The 20,771-nt window shown below is 37.9% G+C and overlaps 1 protein-coding gene across 3 annotated transcripts in view; it reads right to left on the bottom strand.

The window, feature by feature from the left end:
- Positions 1–5,357: 5,357 nt before the first annotated feature.
- KCTD9 (potassium channel tetramerization domain containing 9) overlaps positions 5,358–20,771 on the bottom strand; it is a 36,519-nt gene continuing 21,105 nt past the window's right edge. For all 3 annotated transcript variants that reach the window (XM_027599759.2, XM_027599760.2, XM_027599758.2), the window contains 4 exons: positions 20,531–20,680; positions 10,254–10,359; positions 9,388–9,521; positions 5,358–7,249 (listed from right to left, as the gene is read on the bottom strand). In XM_027599759.2, the coding sequence (XP_027455560.1) occupies positions 7,133–7,249; positions 9,388–9,521; positions 10,254–10,359; positions 20,531–20,680 (507 nt within the window). In that variant the 3' untranslated portion in view covers positions 5,358–7,132. The remainder of the gene's footprint in view (positions 7,250–9,387; positions 9,522–10,253; positions 10,360–20,530; positions 20,681–20,771) is intronic.

Below are 20,771 nucleotides of genomic sequence, written 5' to 3'. Positions count from 1 at the left end.
AAATAGAAAACCTAAACAGACCTATAACCACTAAGGAAATTGAAGCAGTCATCAAAAATCTCCCAACAAACAAAAGCCCAGGGCCAGATGGCTTCCCAGGGGGAATTCTATCAGACATTTAAAAAAGAATTAATACCTACTCTTCTGAAACTGTTCCAAAAAATAGAAATGGAAAGAAAACTTCCAAACTCATTTTATGAGGCCACCATTACCTTGATCCCCAAACCAGACAAAGACCCCATCAAAAAGGAGAATTACAGACCAATATCCTTGATGAACATGGGTGCAAAAATTCTCACCAAAATACTAACCAATAGGATCCAACAGTACATTAAAGGATTATTCACCATGACCAAGTGGGATTTATCCCTGGGCTGCAAGGCTGGTTCAACATCCACAAATCAATGTGATACAATACATTAACAAAAGAAAGAACAAGAATCATATGATCCTCTCAATAGATGCAGAAAAAGCATTTGACAAAGTACAGCATCCTTTCTTGATCAAAACTCTTCAGAGTATAGGGATACAGGGTACATACCTCAATATCATAAAAGCCATCTATGAAAAACCTACAATGAATATCATTCTCAATGGGGAAAAGCTGAGAGCTTTCCCCCGAAGGTCAGGAGCGCGGCAGGGATGTCCACTCTCACCATTGCTATTCAACATAGTATTAGAAGTCCTAGCCACAGCAATCAGACAACGAAAAGAAATCGAAGGCATCCAAATCGGCAAAAAGGAAGTCAAACTCACACTCTTTGCAGATGATATGATACTGTATGTGGAAAACGCAAAGACTCCACCCCAAAACTGCTAGAACTCATACAGGAATTCAGTAAAGTGGCAGGATATAAAATCAATGCACAGAAATCAGTGGCATTCCTGTACACCAACAAAAAGACAGAAGAGAGACAAATCAAGGAGTCGATCCCATTTACAATTGCAAACAAAACCATAAGATACCTAGAATAAATTTAACCAAAGAGGCAAAGGATCTGTACTCAGAAAACTATAAAATACTCATGAAAGAAATTGAAGAAGACACAAAGAAATGGAAAAACGTTCCATGCTCATGGATTGGAAGAACAAACATTGTGAAGATGTCAATGCTACCTAGAGCAATCTACACATTCAATGCAATCCCCATCAAAATACCATCTACTTTTTTCAAAGAAATGGAACAAATAATCCTAAAATTTGTATGGAACCAGAAGAGACCCCGAATAGCCAGAGGGATATTGAAAAAGAAAAGCAAAGCTGGCAGCATCACAATTCCGGACTTCCAGCTCTATTATAAAGCTGTCATCATCAAGACAGTATGGTACTGGCACAAAAACAGACATGTAGATCAATGGAACAGAATCGAGAGCCCAGAAATGGACCCTCAACTCTATGGTCAACTAATCTTTGACAAAGCAGGAAAGAATGTCCAATGGCAAAAAGACAGTCTCTTCAACAAATGGTGTTGGGAAAATTGGACAGCCACATGCAGAAGAATGAAACTGTACCATTTCCTTACACCACACACAAAAATAGACTCCACATGGTTGAAAGACCTAAACGTGAGACAGGAGTCCATCAAAATCCTAAAGGAGAACACAGGCAGCAATCTCTTCGACCTCAGCTGCCGCAACTTCTTCCTAGAAACATCGCCAAAGGCAAGGGAAGCAAGGGCAAAAATGAACTATTGGGATTTCATCAAGATAAAAAGCTTTTGCGCAGCAAAAGAAACAGTCCACAAAACCAAAAGACAACCGACAGAATGGGAGAAAATATTTGCAAATGACATATCAGATTAAGGGCTAGTATCCAAAATCTACAAAGAACTTATCAAACTCAACACCCAAAGAACAAATAATCCAATCAAGAAATGGGAAGACGACATGAACAGACATTTTTCCAAAGAAGACATCCAAATGGCCAACAGACACATGAAAAAGTGCTCAACTTCACTCGGCATCAGGGAAATCCAAATCCAAACCTCAGTGAGATACCACCTCACACCAGTCAGAATGGCTAAAATTAACATGTCAGGAAACGACAGATGTTGGCGGGGATGCGGAGAAAGGGGAACCCTCCTACACTGTTGGTGGGAATGCCAGATGGTGCAGCCACTCTGGAAAACAGTATGGAGGTTCCTCAAACAGTTGAAAATAGAGCTACCATACGATCCAGCAATTGCCCTACTGTGTATTTACCACAAAGATACAAATGTAGGGATCCGAAGGGGTACGTGCACCCCGATGATTATAGCAGCAATGTCCACAATAGCCAAACTGTGGAAAGAGCCAAGATGTCCATCAACAGATGAATGGATAAAGAAGAAGTGGTATATATACACAATGGAATATTATGCAGCCATCAAAAGGAATGAGATCATGCCATTTGCAACGACGTGGATGGAAGTGGAGGGTGTTATGCTGAGTGAAATAAGTCAATCAGAGAAAGACATATATCATATGACCTCACTGATATGAGGAATTCTTAATCTCAGGAAACAAACTGAGGGTTGTTGGAGTGGTGGGGTGGGTGGGAGGGATGGGGTGGCTGAGTGATAGACATTGGGGAGGGTATGTGCTATGGTGAGCGCTGTGAAGTGTGCAAGACTGTTGAATCACAGATCTGTACCTCCGAAACAAATAATGCAACATATGTTAAGAAAAAAGAAAAAGAAGAACATAGCAGGAGGGGAAGAATGAAGGGGAGTAAGTCGGAGGGGGAGATGAACCATGAGAGACGATGGACTCTGCAAAACAAACTGAGGGTTCTGGAGGGGAGGAGGGTGGGGGGATGGGTTAGCCTGGTGATGGGTATTAAAGAGGGCACATTCTGCGTGGAGCACTGGGTGTTATGCACAAACAATGAATCATGGAACACTACATCAGAAACTAATGATGTAATGTATGGTGATTAACATAACAATAAAAAATTTTTAAAAAGCATTTGAAAAATGCACATAAAAAAATAAATAAAATAAATCCCTAACATTTAGTCAGCATTCAATAAGTTTAAGTTCGAATGAATGAATGAATGAATGAAAAGTAAGGACCTTTAAACCAGATTAGGCTTAATGCTTCCTCTATTTCTGCACCAAAGATGTGTCTTATCTGACATAGAATTAAACCTTCCAGCACGATTGTCTGTGAGGCCTATTACATTAGCTAAGTAGTAAAATGGTTAAAAATCACCGGATATTTGTTCATTTTAGAGCTGGGATTGGCAGTTTCTCCTCTGGTAGGATCTGAACCAATTAGTCATTGCCCAGTGTCTTCTGGAACAATTACATTTGCAAGAATGTCAGCATAAAGAGCAATGTTGAGGGCAAATTAACTCCCTGCTTTCCCCAGCCATTTCTGTGGCGGTTGTCAGAGTCTCACGAGAGGGTAGAGAAGATTTCAAGTATACTTGCAAACAGGGGAATTAAAAAAAAAAAAGTGATTTATTTCATTTAAATTACTTTATTTCTTTAGACACTGAATAATTTAAGTGCCATTTTGACATGAGACTTACCTCAGTGTAATACAAAGTTAATGAGAGGCTCTTTTTCAACAAGAGTTCATTATGTTTGAACAGTGTTCAAATTGTCCAATTGATTTTCTATTTGCTGAAAGAGGTGTGCTTCTAACAGTGTTCCTTAAGCAGATGTGGTCATTAGTCAGGACTAAGGAAATGGGAATTAAGATGTCTGACCCTTACTGTCATGTTAAGCACTTTGGTTAAGCATCAGTGGATTTCTTGTAGCTTATTTCTATCAGTTGGTATTAAACTTTTTTTTTAAGATTTTATTTATTTGAGAGAGAGAGAGAATGAGAGATGGAAAGCACGAGAGGGAAGAGGGTCAGAGGGAGAAGCAGACTCCCCGCTGAGCAGGAAGCCCGATGCGGGACTCGATCCCGGGACTCCAGGATCATGACCTGAGCCGAAGGCAGTCGCTTAACCAACTGAGCCACCCAGGCGCCTGGTATTAAACTTTTGAAACATGTTTTGAAATTTTTGAATGAACACAGCCACATGGAGTATGCTTTATGCCAAATCTGTGTCTTAGGGCACATATTCTTAGGGCACATAGATCTCAAGGGCAAAGGCCAGATTTATTTTCTACAGTATCAAGAGATCAAATATGAAATTAATGGAATTTCGATGTTCAGTGACAAACTTTGAACCTTTTCATAGTTCCAAGGATAGATCCCGTTTATCATGAAGCTTAATTTAGTAAACTGGCTTTAAGTAATTGGATTTTATAGTTGTCATAAGTTTTTTCTCAATTTAGAAATTTCCAGATCTTGAAGTGTATGGCTTTAGAGGGAAAATGGTTTCATTTTCAACATTATTAAAAGAAACAACTCAAAACTATTAAAGTGCTACAATAATGATTCCGTAATCTTGATGAGTGACGGATGCAAGCCTCTTTTTTGCCCTAATGTAAAATCTCAGCAGGAGGAATCCATGGTGAACTCCTGCTGACATAAAGGTTGTGAAAGGCTTTCAGAGAATTAATCCTTGCATAAGATGCTTTGTACAGAAAATGTAACCACTTTTCTTCGCAGAGGTGTACCTTTTAATTTTAAAGGTAATACCTCCTTGGAAATTTAATGAAATTCTAGGGCTTTTCATTAAACATGATTTGAAGTTGACACGGGGCTAGATTTACAGTATGTCACCAATTCATAAAATGAGCAACTGGAGAAAATATTCCAAGTCCTAATTTATGATAGTAACCTTCATAAGAAAATGAGTTTGCAATATTTCCTACTAAAATTTTTTTGAAACTGTAGTTGGAAGAACTAGATTATATTACAACATAATACCCATGGCTCTGAACAATTACACAAATACTGAATTTTATCCTTGTAGGTAATCTAATAATTTAGGTTAAAACTTTTCTCTAGTCCCCCACCCCATCTGTATTTTTACCTGTGTACAGACATGTTCCATCACTAGGTTTAATAGAAGTTTTACAATTTTGAAACTCCTCCCTCAAAATTTTCTCTCCCAGGAGTCAGGTGAGAATGTGTTGGGGAAAATGTTCTTAACCTAATAAAGCTAACTTGTAATGTTCATCAGCTAAAGAGTAACCCAAATTAGATGAATTATTGGGAGGCAGTCTTGTTGTTTCAGAATTGATGAAATCTCTTTGTGTTGTTAGCATGGTGGATTTTAAAAAGAGGGTCATAAAATAATCACGCTTTAAGAAGTAAATTTACTTTAACGGCACTTTCCAAGAGACTAATCGGTTCTAAGTGTTGCATCTCCTTTTCCACCCAGATCCTTGGGGTTGGTCATCAACATACGCTGAAGAAATGTAAGCAAAATATGGTAAAGTGCTGATTTTCAAAAGCACGACAAGAAACTCCTTTTCAGCATTTCACATCATTTATTAATGCAGTGTACATTAGATCCCAAATCCGCAGTTGCTAAGCAAACCACGTTTAGATCTTTCAGATTCTTCTGCAGTTTTCAGTTACGTCTACAGAGGTACCCTTAAGTGGATGAACAACACATTCTATAATTCTTGAAAATATATAGTACAGAGTGAAATGATTTAAATATAATTTAGGCACATATTGATTATGAAAATAGATATCTCTCAATACTTCTCTGTCTTGGTAAAAATAATAAAACAAAGAAAATAATTCATTTCTGAAGTTGCTTTCCCTCACTTGTAAAGGTCCGATCTCCCACTATGCATGTTGTACCCTTTACTGTTAAGGAAAGCTTTGCATATGTATATATAGAAGAAGCGATGTGAATATTGAAGACATGTCATTCTCCCAGAGGAGACAAAGTAGTTCTTAATGATTCATTGCTTCAAACTGATGAGTCTGTAGAATTCAGAACCTATTTGGACACAGCTTATATCCCTGCTCTTGGGGCAGACATAAGGACACGCGTTACTGGTAAGGGAGGATAGGCCCTGTTTCTGCTACCGCAGAGATGAGGACTCAAGAAAATCAGGCTAGAATTTCTTTAAACAAAACCAGAAAATAGAAGTCAAAGACCCACAGGTGCTGACTGATTGGTATTACATCTTGGACCAGCCGAATGCCTTTATTCTTATTTCAGTTTTTGATGGCTATAATCAAACTGTCAGTTTAAAATCCCCTTATTCCCCACTGTAGGGTTCAGCTGCAGTTATGTTGAGGCCCAAAAGATGACTGCCACATTCATTCATATTTTATAGCTTGGACTGGGATTTATTAATACCTATTTCTAAGCTGGCCCTGTTTAAACTATTTGGCATTTGAATTAAATTAATAGTGCACCTTGGCTTTCTGCTTTTGACATATCTTCCTATGCTTGTTTTGACTGTACAGGAGAAGACAAGGCTAGTAAAGTGGATAAAATTGCCTGGCCTGGCGTTGAGTGGAACTTGCTTCAAATGAAATTCTAAGGATGCTCACTTAAAAGCTGTAGTAATAGGTAAATTCTTTGTCCATCTGGAGAGTTCCACCTTAACTTGAGCTGACAATGATGTCTTTCCTTTCACTCTGTCTCAATCAGTAAGAACCAAGAATTTAACTTAGCTACTGCTTTGTTCTAAAAAATAAACATGATAAAAATGAACCTGAAAGAGAGAGCCTTGGGAAATCTGATCTCACCATATCCACACAGCGTGACAGGTATTTAAAGTAGGGGAGTGCATCACTAAAGCTATTAATAAACCTGAACTCTGCAAAATTTTCATAAAGTTTAACAATTTAAATATCCATACTGCATTTAGAGATTCAATAAATATAATTGCATATGTTGTGCTTTTCATAAATTAAAATCCTCAAGTACATTTCAAAACAAGATGGATTTCCACATCATGCCTATTTAAAAGCAAATATAATAGATCCTATTCCTGGTCATAAGGCCAGGCAAATCCCCCGACCTCCAGTCAAAAGGCAGCAAGATAATATAGCTTCCCTACATCCATTACATGAGTGCTTCTTTGTTAAAATCAGAATGTGGAAAAAAGTCACTTTTTTCCTTTATGCACCACGGAGAACGAGCATAATCCTCTAAATTTTTTTTTTTTTATTCCCTTACAGTGTTATTTCTTCTAGACAACTGAGTGGGTGGAGAAAAAAAAAGTGATCAGGAAAACATTTTGCATCTGGGACTCCTTCCTCCAGCCCTGAAATTCTCATCGGACACTTTGTGACATGTGTAGGGGTGTCAGCATCTCTTCAAATATCGCCCCCTTCACGTTGGAACCTCTCAGGTTGGCTTCTTGAAGATCACAGCCAGACAGATCACAGTTCTGCAAGACAAAAACAATATTCACAAGATTCAAATGGAGGTTTAGGGCCTTCTCTGTTCCCTATCAAAAGGACTCCTGGGGCACATGAAAATCAGTTATTTCTGGAAAACTTGTTTTAGGAAAGAAGTCAGATTTTCTTCGATTGGATTTGTTTTCTCTAGGTGATGCTCAGGCTGACCATTACAAATAGAGATAAAGGTTAAAGAGGAAGCATGTTTCTTCCTTTCATATATTTTAGAATCAGTCATTTAAAACCCAGAATGAGGGGCACCTGGGTGACTCAGACGTTAAACGTTTGCCTTGGCTCGGGTCATGATCCCAGGGTCCTGGGATCGAGCCCCACATCGGGCTCCCTGCTCGGCAGGAAGCCTGCTTCTCCCTCTCCCACTCCCCCTGCTTGTGTTCCCTCTCTCGCTGTATCTCTCTCTGTCAAATGAATGAATAAAATCTTAAAAAAAAAATAAAATAAAACCCAGAATGGACTCCAATGTAGTAAATATTATCTATGCAAATTTACTACAATCCAACAATGACAACAAAAGGCATGAGTAGGGCTGGGAAACACTATTAAAAAAAAATCTGAGCAAAAGAGATTTTACTTACTAAATTAAATTATGTAAGAGATTTTTGCCATTCCTCAACTCGAACATTTTTATAGCAGGGAACTGCCTTTTTTTTAAACCCCCAAATTATATGCAGTTCAATGATTTTTAGCAAATGTATACAACAGTTAACTACCACCACAATTGGGAGCTGTTTTTAAATTTCTCTTGAGATTACAGAATGGCAGATGAGACAGATTTTGGATAAGTCCCTGGGGATGGTGGGCAATGGCATATAACCTTTTAGGACAGAATGTCACCAGCTGCCCTTCAACAGTCAACCTGATTAGTCGTTGCAATCAAGAAGACTTTGACTACATGGTTAACTAAAACTAAGGGGAAAAATCATCATCTTTGGTCTGACAGTACCAATAATAAAAAATTAAATAATTGTGCTTATAATAGGTTTATACTTTTGGCCTTAGACTGGTTCTTTTTCCTTTAAGTTTAATGGGGACTGCCACTCTGTTGCTAAGATCTATCAAGAGAACAGGCAAAAACATTAAAAGAAACAAATCAATAACAAGCCAAATTTTGACCTACTATTCTCTCCAATCCAACCCAGGTCAGATTTTCTGGGACAGGGCTGTACTGTTCAATATGATGGCAACAACCACACATGGCTACTTATATTTAAATGAATTAAAATGAAATAAAATAAAAAATCCATTTCTCAGTAGCACTGGCCACATTTCAAGTGCTCAACAGCCCTAGTAGCTGGTTGCTACTGTACTAAACAGATTTAGAACGTGTCTAGCATTGCAAAAAGTGCTACTGGACAGCACTGAGAGACCCATCAACAGCGCTGAAGTCTGCTAGCTGCATTTGCCAAGTCAAGACAACATACAGAATTCTGATGAAAGAGATGCATGGACATGAGATTCAAAAAGAACATGATTCCGATTTAGAACAGGCTTTCTTTGAACCTGATTTCAAACCTGGATATCTTTTAAATTTCTCAAGTAGTTAAAAAAAAATCTGACTCCATTTAATTCTGTTTGGAATTAAAACTTAAGAAAAACACAATAAAGGGCGCCTGGGTGGCTCAGCTGGTTAAGTATCTGCCTTCAGCTCAGGTCACGACCAAGCCCCGCATCAGGCTCCCTGCTCAGCGGGGAGCCTGCTTCTCCCTGGGCCTGCTGGTCCCCCTGCTTGTGTTCTCTATCTCTCTGTGTCAAATAAATAAAAATCTTAAAAAAAAAAAAACACAGTAAGTCAGATTAATAAAAATACCCATCAAACTGATCTACTTGAAGGAGACCCAAGGAAAAGAGGAGAAATGAAATCAACTTAGAGCAAACGTCAGATGAATCTTCAAATCGGAGACTGGTATCTATGACTTGTGTAACTGAATCCTGCCCTGGGGTTTCAATTGGTTGAACCAAGCAATCGATAAAAAAAATCCCTCCAGCTGTGTTGGTATGCCACTTGGCAGTTTTTGCCAGCCAACTACTTTGTTTATGATTTCAATAAATTTTGCATGAGATACTCCGTAATTGTAGATTAACAAAAACTCTTTAGAAATTGGCGACTCACCTCTAAATCAGTTCCTGCCAGAGTTGCTCCTCTGAGATTACAGTTCTTCAACTTTGCATTTTTTAAGGTAGCAACTCTCAGGTTAATTCCTGTCATTTGACTTCCTTCCATATCCACACCTTTCAGATTAGCACCTAAAGTGAACATATTTGGGGAGCAGTTGAACTTAAAAATATTTATAGTCATCTACCTTTAAAAAACTGCAGGATGACTTAATGGAGGTGAATGATGACAAGCTCCTTTAATTTTTGGAAAGAACTCTGTGAACCATAAATCTCAGTCTCTCAACCAACTTCCACATAGAAAGAGTTCATTGTTAGAAAACTGTTTGCTTATACTATGAATTAAGAATGTTTTAGTCTGTATTTTTGAGGGAGGAATTCAATTCGCTCTTAAGTACTTTTATAACAGCCTCCGTAAGTTTATGATAAGGAAGGTAAATACCCTGTATTCTAAACATACAACTAAACAAAGTGACCAGTTCACTGACACAACAGAGCAACAGGAATTCATAAACAAAACATTAAATCTAACAATGACAAAAACTGACTGGCTTTGTGCAAACTGAAATTCATTTTAGTCAGTGTAAGGGTATGCCGTTTAGTTTCAAGGCTTGAGATGCTGATATTTAATTCTCCAACTAAAGCCTTATTCAATATTAAAGGCTGGATTTTTCCCTAACTTCTTGCGTGACACATGACTGAGACCAAGATAGGACTTACTCTTGTTTATTCTCCAAGTATGAGGAGAGAAGAAATCTATATCCCCCTACAGTGGTCATGACTTTCCCGTAACAATTATTTTGTTGGGCTTTTTACTTCACGGTGTTCTCACCTTAGAAAATATAATTATAGATAGAAGCTCACCTTCTAAATTGGCTTTAAGACCAGAAGGATCTTCAAAATTACACAGTTTCAGGGATGCTCCTTCTGCATTAGAACAGAGCATCTTGACTCCCTGGAGATTTGCGCACTGGCAAGGAAAGCAGAGAAGTCCATGTTTTAACCTTCAGAATTTTGTTTGGATAAGAAAAAATTGGCTCAAACAATAAAAGAAAAAATAGACAAGCTCAATTCCATACACTCACCATCAATTATTTTCTGTTTACAATGAAGACTTTTCCAACTAGACTAAGAACCGAGAACTATTTTAAGAAATAGTTCCTTCAGAAGAACCATTTTAAGAGAAAAAAACAGCCCAATTAACAATAGCATGTCCATTTTACACAAAATGTAAGAGTTTAGATGAAACAGCTGGAGAGTCAGAATTATGACATCCTAGTTCTATTTTCAGGAACAGCCCTGGGTGTGACGTGAGAGCTGAAATGTGTGGGCAAGGAAGGCATAGCCTTGTCAGGGGTAGGGATTTCTCTTCCTTATTTCTGTAGGAATCAACAAAATTCTTGATGTTCAATCCTGCTATTAACTACCTTCATTTCAAAGGTCAGAATATAAGGCCAGCAGTTCTAGGCCTCATTTGGCTATAAAACACTACAAGTTGTTTGCTGGGTCTTTCTGTACCAACCACTACTACACAACATTCACAACCTTGACACCGAAATTACAGTGCAAAATACAAAGAGTAAAAAACTAGAAAATATATGTTAGAATTTTAAATTATGTTAATTTATCTCTGAGGATTCAATGTCATCGGATTTGAACTCTAACGGCAACTGGATAAGACAGGAAGCTATACAGGTGACATTAACATTAGAACTTCACAGATTGTGACCATCAAAGTAGATGATAAATGTAAAGCTGTCTTAAAAATTGTAAGGCACTCTATAAATGACAACTGTAGTTGTCATTAAAACAACAGTGAGGATTCTAAAATCCTAAGGCTGATCAAGTTATGTTATTGCCATACCTAACAAAAAAATCCTGTTTTGTAAGTGCAATTTCATTCACCCTATAGTCAATTCTATGGAAAGGGAGATACACTACAGATCATTTCAAATCACAGCAAATTGCGAAATGCACACATACTTTCCCATCTGCGCCTTGGCATTTACACAAGGTAGTACAGGAGCTCAGACTGAGAGGTAGGATAGGCGAGGACCCGGAAGGACCACGGTAACTAAAAGACCTAATAAGGTCTTTTAAATACTCGAAAATACCAACAAGACTGGAAGCTGAGAATATGAAAATAAATGTCTCTGGTTCTCTGTGGTGTGCACCCAGGTAAAACAGACTGTAACTATTATCGAAAGTTCCCACAGTGACAGCACAGGGAGAGCACCCTGCAGTTAGGTGTGACTGCAGCACCAGCCAACAGGTTGGGGGCTGGCATCTGGGCTGAGCCAACTATAAGCCCAAGGTGGCCCCAGACTGGCCCTTTACAGCACAGGGACCAAACCTGGCCACAACAGGAAAAAGCACTGAAGCAGCCAGCTGGACTGAAGGCAAAAGCAGCTCAGCCACAACAGTAGGGCACATGTAACACATATAGGAGACACTTCTGCCCGAAGTGCCTGGTTCTGGTGAACAAAGGCCATTGAACTACAGACCACTCCAGGACCTCTTCTTCATAAGGCCACTACTTTTAAGGGCAGAAGACATAGCTGACTCCCCTAATACACGGAAACACACAGAGAGTTGGACAAAATGAGGAAACAGAGGAATATGTCTCAAATGAAAGGACAGGACAGAATCACAGCAAAAGAGCTAAATGAAATGGAGATAAGCTATATGCCTGATGGAGAATTCAAAATAATGATCATAAAGAGCTGCGAAGAGTGAAGGATCTCAGTGAGACCCTTAACAAAGAGAAAATATAAAAGAATCAATCATAGACGAAGAACTGAAATTAAAAATACACTAGAGGGAGTAAACAGTAGACCAGAGGAAACAGAAGAATGGATCAGTGAGCTGGAGGACAGAGTAATGGAAAGCAACCAAGATGAACAGCAAAAAAGAAAAAAGAATAAAAAAATGAGACTAGGTTAAGGGAACTCAGTGACATCAAGTGTACTAACATATGCACGGCACAGATCTCAGAGAAGAGACAGAAAGGGGGCAGAAAATTTATTTGCAGAAATAATAGCTACAAACATCCTGAATCTGGGGAAGGAAAGAGAAATCCAGATCCAGGGGGCACAGAGACCTCAAAAGAATCAACCCATGGACGTTCACACCAAGAGACATAATTAAAATTGCAAAAAGTAGTGATAGAGAATTTAAAAGCACCAAGAAAAAAAAAAGTTATATACAAGGGAAACCCCGTAAGGTGATCTGCTGATTTTTCAGCAGACACAGGAGGCCAGAAGGGAGGGGCATGACATATTCAAAGTGCTGAAAGGAAAACACCTGAAACCCATTACACTCTACCCAGCAAGGTTATCATTAATAATACAAGGAGATAGAGAGTTTCCCAAACAAGGTTAAAGCAGTTCATCACCACTAAACCAGCTTTATAAGAAATGTTAAAGGCAATTCTTTAATGGAAAAAAAGGACATAATCAGGAGTAAGAGAATTAGGAAAGGAAAAATTTCACAGGTAAATGCAAATAAAATAAAAGTGGTAGATGAATCACTTATATATAAAACCAGTATGGAGGTTATAGCACCAAAGCATTAAAATCAGTTATACCCATAAAAATAAGTCAAGGAATTCACAAAATAAAAAGATGTAATATGACACCATCTACATAAAATGTGTGTGTGTTGGGGGCCGGAGAGGCGAGTGAGTAAAAAATTTAGTGCATTTAAGATGGGTTCAAATTTAAGCAACTATCAACCTTATATAGATACCTATACACCTAAGATGTAATATATGAGCCCACAAATCAAAAACCTGTAATGGATATACAAAAAAATAAAAAGAAAGGAATCCAAGCAAATCACTAAAGAAAGCCATCAAACCACAAGGGAAGAGTGCAAGAGAAAAAAGAAACAAAGAACTCCAAAAACAACTGTAAAACAAGTAACAAAATGGCAGTAAGTACATATATATCATTAATTACTTTGAATGTAAATACACTAAATGCTCCAATCAAAAGATATAGGCTGGGTTGCCTGGGTGGCTCAGCCAGTTGAGCGTTCAATACTTGGTTTTGGCTCAGGTCATAATCTCAGGGTCCTGGGATTGAGCCCAGCTTCACGCTCCACCTTCAGCGTGATGTCTGCTTGAGGATTTTCTCTCCCACTCCCTCTGCCTCTCCCCCCCTGCTCATTCTCTCACTCTCATAAATAAGTAAATCTTAAAAAAAAAAAAAAAAAAGATAGAGGCTGACTGAATGGATAAAAAAAGCAAGAACCATCTATATGCTGCTTACAAGAGACTCATTTCAGACCTAAAGACATATGAAGATTGAAAGTGAAGGGGTGGAGAGGTGTCTGGGTGAAACAGTCAGTTAAGCATCCAACTCTTAAAATTAGGTCATGAACTCAAGGTCTTGGGATTGAGCCCCATATCAGACTCTACCCTCAGCAGGGAGCCTCTGTTTGAGGATTCTCTCTCTCCCTCTGCCCCTCCCTGTGCTCACTCGCTCTCTCAAATAAATAAATAAATCTTAAAAAAAAAGTGAAGGAATGGAAGATCATTTACTATGCAAATGGAAGTGAAAAGAAAGCTGGAGTAGCAAAACTTGTATCTCAGACAAAATAGACTTTAAAACAAAGACTGTAACAAGCAACAAAGGACACTACATAATGATAAAGGGAACAATGCAACAAGAGGATAGAACAATGGCAAATATTTATTTGGAGTGACTAAATACATACAGCAATTATTAACAGACATAAAGGAAAAAAATTATTGTAATACATCAACAATACAGGACTTTAACACCCCACTTACATCAATGGATAGATCATCCAGACAGAAAATCAACAAGGAAACAGTGGCTTTGAATGACACATTAGACCAGATGGATCTAAAAGTTATTTCAGAACATTCCACCCCAAAACAATGTAATACACATTCTTTGTTTAGAATACACATACATGTTCCAGGTGCAAAGGGAACATTCTCCAGTATAGATCATATGTTAGGCCACAAACAAGTCTCAACAAATTCAAAAAGACAAATCATATCATGCAACTTTTCTGACCATAATGGCATGAAACTAGAAAAAAGTAGAAAGAACAAATACATGGAGATTAAATAACATGCTACTCAACAGTGGGTCAACGAAGAAATCAAAGAGGAAATAAAACACATACATGGAGAAAAATGAAAATGAAAATACAATGGTCCAAAATCTTTGGAATGCAGCAAAAGCTGTTCTCAGGGGAAGATTACAGCAATATAGGCCTACCTCAAGAAGCAAGAAAAATCTCAAACAACTTAACTTTATACCTAAAGGAACTAGAAAAAGAAGAATAAACAAAGCCCAAAGCCAGTAGAAGGAAGAGTAAAGATTAAAACAAAAATAAATGAAATAGAGACGAAAAGAACAATAGAACAGATCAATGAAACCAGGAGCTTCTTCTTTGAAAGGTTCAATAAAACTGATAAACCTTTAGCCAGACTCATAAAAAAAAAAAGAGGACTTGAATAAAATAATGAAAGAGGAGAAATAATAACTGACACCACAGAAATACTAAGGATTAAAGAGAATATTATGAAAAATTATGTGCCAATAAATGGGGCAACCTAGAAGAAATGGATAAATTCCTAGAAACATAATATTCTCCCAAAACTGCATCAGGAAGAAATAAAAAACTTGAACAGACTGATTAGTAGCAATGAAATTGAGTAAGTAATTGAAAAACTCCCATCAGAATTCTACCAAACGTTTAAGGAAGAGTTAATACACATTTTGTTCAAACTATTCCAAAAACTAAAAGAGGAAGGAAAGACTCCAAATTCCGTCTATGAGGAATTATTAACCTGATACCAAAACTAGATAAAGAGACTACAAAAAACAAAAAACAAAAACAAAAACCACAAACCAGTATCTCTGATGAACACAGATGCAAAAATCTTCAACACAACCGGAGCAAACCGAATGCAACAATATTTCATTAAAAAAAACTGAATTCACCATGATCAAGTGGAATTTATTCCCAGCACACAAAAATACAAATAATATTTGCAAATCAATCAACATGTATCAACATCACATTAACAAGAGAAAAGGTAACAACCATGTGACCATTTCAACAGATGCAGAAAAAGCATTTAGCAAGTACAACATCCATTTATGATAAAAACCCTCAACAAAGTAGGCTTAGAGGAACATACCTCAACATAATAAAGCCTATACATGAAAAACCCTCAGCTAATATTTAACGGGGAAAAACTGAGAGCTTTTCCTCTAAGGTAAGGAACAAGACAAGGATATCCACTCGAACCACTTTCATTTAACAGAGTACTGGAAGTCCTAGCCATAGCAATCAAACAAGAAAACAGAAATAAAAGGAATTCAAATTGGTAAGGAAGAAGTAAAACTTTCACTATTTGTAGATGACATGATACTCTATAGAGAAAACCCAAAAGAGTCCACCAAAAAATCCTAAAACTGATAACTGAATTCAGTAAAGTCGCAGGATACAAAAATCAATATACAGAAATCTGTTGTATTTCCATACACTAATAATGAAGTAGAAGGAAGAGAAATTAAGAAAACAATCCTACTTAAAATTGCACCAAAAAGAATAAAATACCTAGGAATAAGCTTAACCAAGGAGATGACAGACCTGTACTCTGAAAATTATAAAACACTGATGAAACAAACTGAAGATGACACAAATAGAAAGATATTCTGTGCTTATGGATTGGGAGAACCTATACTGCTAAAATGTCCATACTACCCAAAGCAATCAAGAAGTTTAATGCAATCCCAATCAAAATACCAACAGCATTTTCCACAGAACTAGAACAAATAATCTTAAAATTTATATGGAAACACAAAAGACCCTGAATAGCAATCCTGAAAAAGAAGAACAAAACTCAAGGTATCACAATCCCAGATTTCAAGGTATACTACAGAGCTGTAGTAATCAAAATAGTATGATACTGACACAAAAACAGACATACAGCTCAACAGAACGGAGTCCAGAAATAAGCCCACACTTTTATTGTTGATTAATCTATGACAAAGGAGGGGCGCCTGGGTAACTCAGTTAAGTGTCTGACTCTTGATTTCAGCTCAGGTCATGATCTCAGGGTCATGAGATCGAGCCCCACGTCAGACTCCACTGGGTGGAGAGCCTACTCAAGATTCTCTCTCTTCCTCTCCCTTGCCCTGCCCCCATCAAAAAAAAAAAAATCTATGACGAAGGAGGCAAGAATACACAATGGGAAAAAGTCTCTTCAACAAATGGTGCAGGGAAAACTGGACAGCTTCATGCAAAAGAATGAAACTGGACCACTTTCCTATATCATACACAAAAATAAACTCAAAATGGATTAAGGACCTAAATGTGAGACCTGAAACCGTAAAAATGCTAGAAGAGAACACAGGCAGTAAGTTCTTTGACATCAGCCATAGAAACATTTTTCTAGATAAGTCTCCTTTGGCAAGGGAAACAAAAACAAAATTAAATTATTGGGACTACATCAAAATAAAATACTTCTGCACAGCAAATGAAATCATAAAGCAAAAAGACAACCTACTGAATGGGAGAAGATATTTGCAAATTACATATCCAATAGGGGGTTAATATACAAAATATATGAAGAACCTATACAACTCAACACCAAAACAACAAATAATCCAGTTAAAAAATGGGCAGAAGAACAGATATTTCTCCAAAGACGACATTCAGATGGCCAACAGACACATTAAAAGATGCTCAACATCACTCATCATCAGGGAAATGCAATTCAAAACCACAATGAGATGTCACCTCATACCTGTTAGAATGGCTAAAATAAAAAACACAAGAAATAAGTGTTGACGAGGTTGTGGAGAAAAAGGAACCCTTGTGCACTGTTGGTGGGAAAGCAAACTGGGGCAGCCACTCCAGAAAACAGTATGGAGGTTCCTCAAAAAATTAAAAATAGAATTACCATATGATCCAGTAATCCCACTAATGGGTATCTACCCAAAGAAAATAAAAATACTAATTCAAAAAGATATATATGTACCCCAGTGTTTATAACAGCATTATTTACAAGAGCAAAGATATGGAAGAAACCCAAGTGTCCATCGATAAATGAATGGATAAAGATGTGGTACACACACACATACACACACACACACACACACACACACACGAATATTACTCAGCCATAAAAAAGAATGAAATCTTGTCATTTGTAACAACATGGATGGAGGTAGAGGGCATAATGAAGTAAGTCAGAGAAAGAAAAATAGCGTATGATTTCACTCTCATGGAATTTAAGAAATAAACAAACAAATGGGTGAAATAGGTGAAGGGGATTAAGAGTAGAGTCTAGCTCCAACTCTGCTAACAAACTAGCCTTTCTGGGCTTGGGCAAATCGCTTGGTTTCAGTGTCTCAGTCTACCAAACAAGAGGGTCATACGTGATGACCATCAAGGTCCCTGTTACCATTTATCAATCTTGGATGGGAATATGCAATGGATACGTAACAACTGAATTATTACACCAGCTTCTATGCAGCAGGCTGAAGTCACTGATAGCAGGCAGAGTATGTAGAACAAACACTCTAAAGCATGCTGACAAAATAGATAACATGGCACAGATTTCTGCTTAACAGGAGAGCAACTGCGATCACCCTGGCTGACAGGAGAATCGCATGGCTCCTATGGAAAGGCCTCACAGCCTGTGAGTGATACACTGGGTGAGAAGTTCAAAAAGAGTGGTGGACCCATTAAGTACATCTTGTGTGGCAGAGAGCTTAGCACACATCCTATTTTGTGGATATGACAGCTACTCATTAGCAATCATCCTCAATGCCAAGGAAAATTAGCAATTAGTTTTGACTTCACAACCTATATACCCTGGGCAATGACTCTTCAACATGCGCCATTTCCATCATTTAGTAATTAAACTTATAATTCTACAGCACTTCAGTTTACCAATTATACAGTATGGGTAGAACAAGTATTTACAGATAAGAAAATTATGGTTCAGGTTTGGTGTATTACTACAATTCAACAGAACTCAAAATCAGCTGTACTGAATGACCCAGTCTGTCTTCTTATCTTTTTTTGTTTTGTCCTTAACAAAACACACATGAGTGGTCTCTCAACATTTCACTATTTAAAGACTAGGTCCTTCAAACCTTTCCTCTGTGCTAGTAGTCTTTTGCTTATTTTGCTACCACTGTTGTTCTTCCTCATAAGATGGGACAAGGAGTGAAAATACTGGAAATGTATATTGGCAGATTTTTTTTATAGATCCGGTATCATAAACTTCATGAAAAAATAGGTTGCAAGTACGGAATAAAACTAAAATTATAAAATTCAATGAACATTTATTCAATGACTACTAAAAGCAAGGTACTGGGATGCCTGGGTGGCTCAGTTAAGTGTCTGCCTTGGGCTCAGGTCATGATCCCAGGTCCTGGGATCGAGTCCCGTGTCAGGCTCCACACTCAGCATGGAGTCTGCTTCTCTCCCTCCCTCTGCTCCTCCCCCTGCTCGTGCTTGCTCTCTCTCTCAAGTAAATGAAATCTCAAAAAAAAAAAGCCAAGGTACCATGTTAGGTATTATTAATTCAAAACACCTATAGGCATGGGCCTTGGTATTAAGGAAACTGAAGTTGTTTAGAAGTTAAATTTCACTGTTGTTTCTGCATCTATTCTCCAACCCCAAATTAGCACAGGTAACTGTTACATAAATACATGATGTACATATGTACAGACACACACACCTATATATATAGTTGACCCTTGAACAACATGGGTTTGATTGCATGGGTCCACTTATATGTGGATTTTTTTTTTTTTTTGACAGAGAGAGACACAGTGAGAGAGGGAACACAAGCAGGGGGAGTGGGAGAGGGAGAAGCAGGCTTCCTGCCAAGCAGGGAGACCGATGCAGGGCTCGATCCCAGGACCCTGGGATCACGACCTGAGCTGAAGGCAGATGCTTAATGACTGAGCCACCAGGCGCCCCCTTTTTTTAAGATTTTATCTATTTGACAGAGAGAGTGAGAGAACACCAGCAGGGGGAGAGACAGGCAGAGGGACAGGGAGAAGCAGGCTCCCCCTGAGCAAGGAGCGGGATGTGGGGCCCGATCCCAGGATTCCGGGATCATGACCTGAGCCGAAGGCAAACCCTTAACTGTCAGCCACTAAGGTACCCCAATTCTTTAAGTAGGCACCACACCCAGCGTGGAGCCTAACATGGGGCTCGAATTCATGATTCTGAGATCAAGACCTGGATGCTTAACCAACTGAGCCACCCAGGTCCCCTATATGTGGATTTTTAAAAATCAATATAATACATTACTGTAAATATATTTTCTCTTCCTTATGATTTTCTTAATAACATTTTCTTTTCTCTATCTCATCTTATTGTAAGAGTATAGTATATAATACATATGACATACAAAATATATGCTAACTGTTTATGTTATTGGTAAGGCTTCTGGTCAACAGCAGACTATTAGTAGTTAGGTTTTGGGGGAGTCAAAAGTTATGTGCGGATTTTCGACTGCAGAGAGGTCAGTGCCCCTAGCCCCAGTGTTGTGCAAGGGTCAAGTGTGTGTATGTATATATATATGTGTGTGTGTATATATATACATATATATATATACATACACACATACATACATGTAAACACACACACACATAAGTATATATATAGAGAGAGGAGGAGAGCCACCGAGATGCTAACTTACACAGACTGACACACATCATGTTTATTTCACAATATCTCTGCCAAATACCTCTAGAGCAATAACATTTCCCCACTCCAGAAATGAGGCTGAATAGAAGATCTCAAAGGTCCTTTTCAACTTTACCCTCCTAATTCACTGAAAACAGAAGTCCTTCTAAAGTATACTATATTGAAGAGATGAGGATCTAATTTCAAGATTTAATTTCTTATTAGTTACTAAATCTTTCAGGTCTTCATTTATTGAAGGATATCAAAGTTGCAAAACCAACACATTTCACTTTCAGAGCCTTGGGTTTTACCAACTTAATAAATTATCTGTTTTCAAGTAAAAGCTCTAATAAGAGAGAAAGATCATTTCTGCTTGTTGAGACTGTTCAATAGACTAAACATTTAATTCTCTCTTATAACAAAAAAACGATTCTTACGTCAAGCACTGATCCAGAGAGATCAGCTCGCTCAAGATTTGCACAGCAGAGATTAGCATGTGCAAGATTGCAGCGGCTTAAATTGGCCATTTTGAAGTTAATGTATCGAAGGTCCAAACGAGAAAGATCAGCACCACTGAAGTTTAAACCCTAAAATTAAAAAAAGACAAACTGTCACAAGATTTAAACCATCTGTTATATTACAGTTAATGACTAGCTAACCCCCAAGCTTCTTAGAAGC

This window comes from Zalophus californianus, chromosome 2, assembly GCF_009762305.2.
Source record: "Zalophus californianus isolate mZalCal1 chromosome 2, mZalCal1.pri.v2, whole genome shotgun sequence".
Lineage (NCBI taxonomy): Eukaryota > Metazoa > Chordata > Mammalia > Carnivora > Otariidae > Zalophus > Zalophus californianus.
The sequence above is the reverse complement of the archived record's forward strand: the minus strand, read 5'-3'. Positions and strand labels throughout refer to the sequence as shown.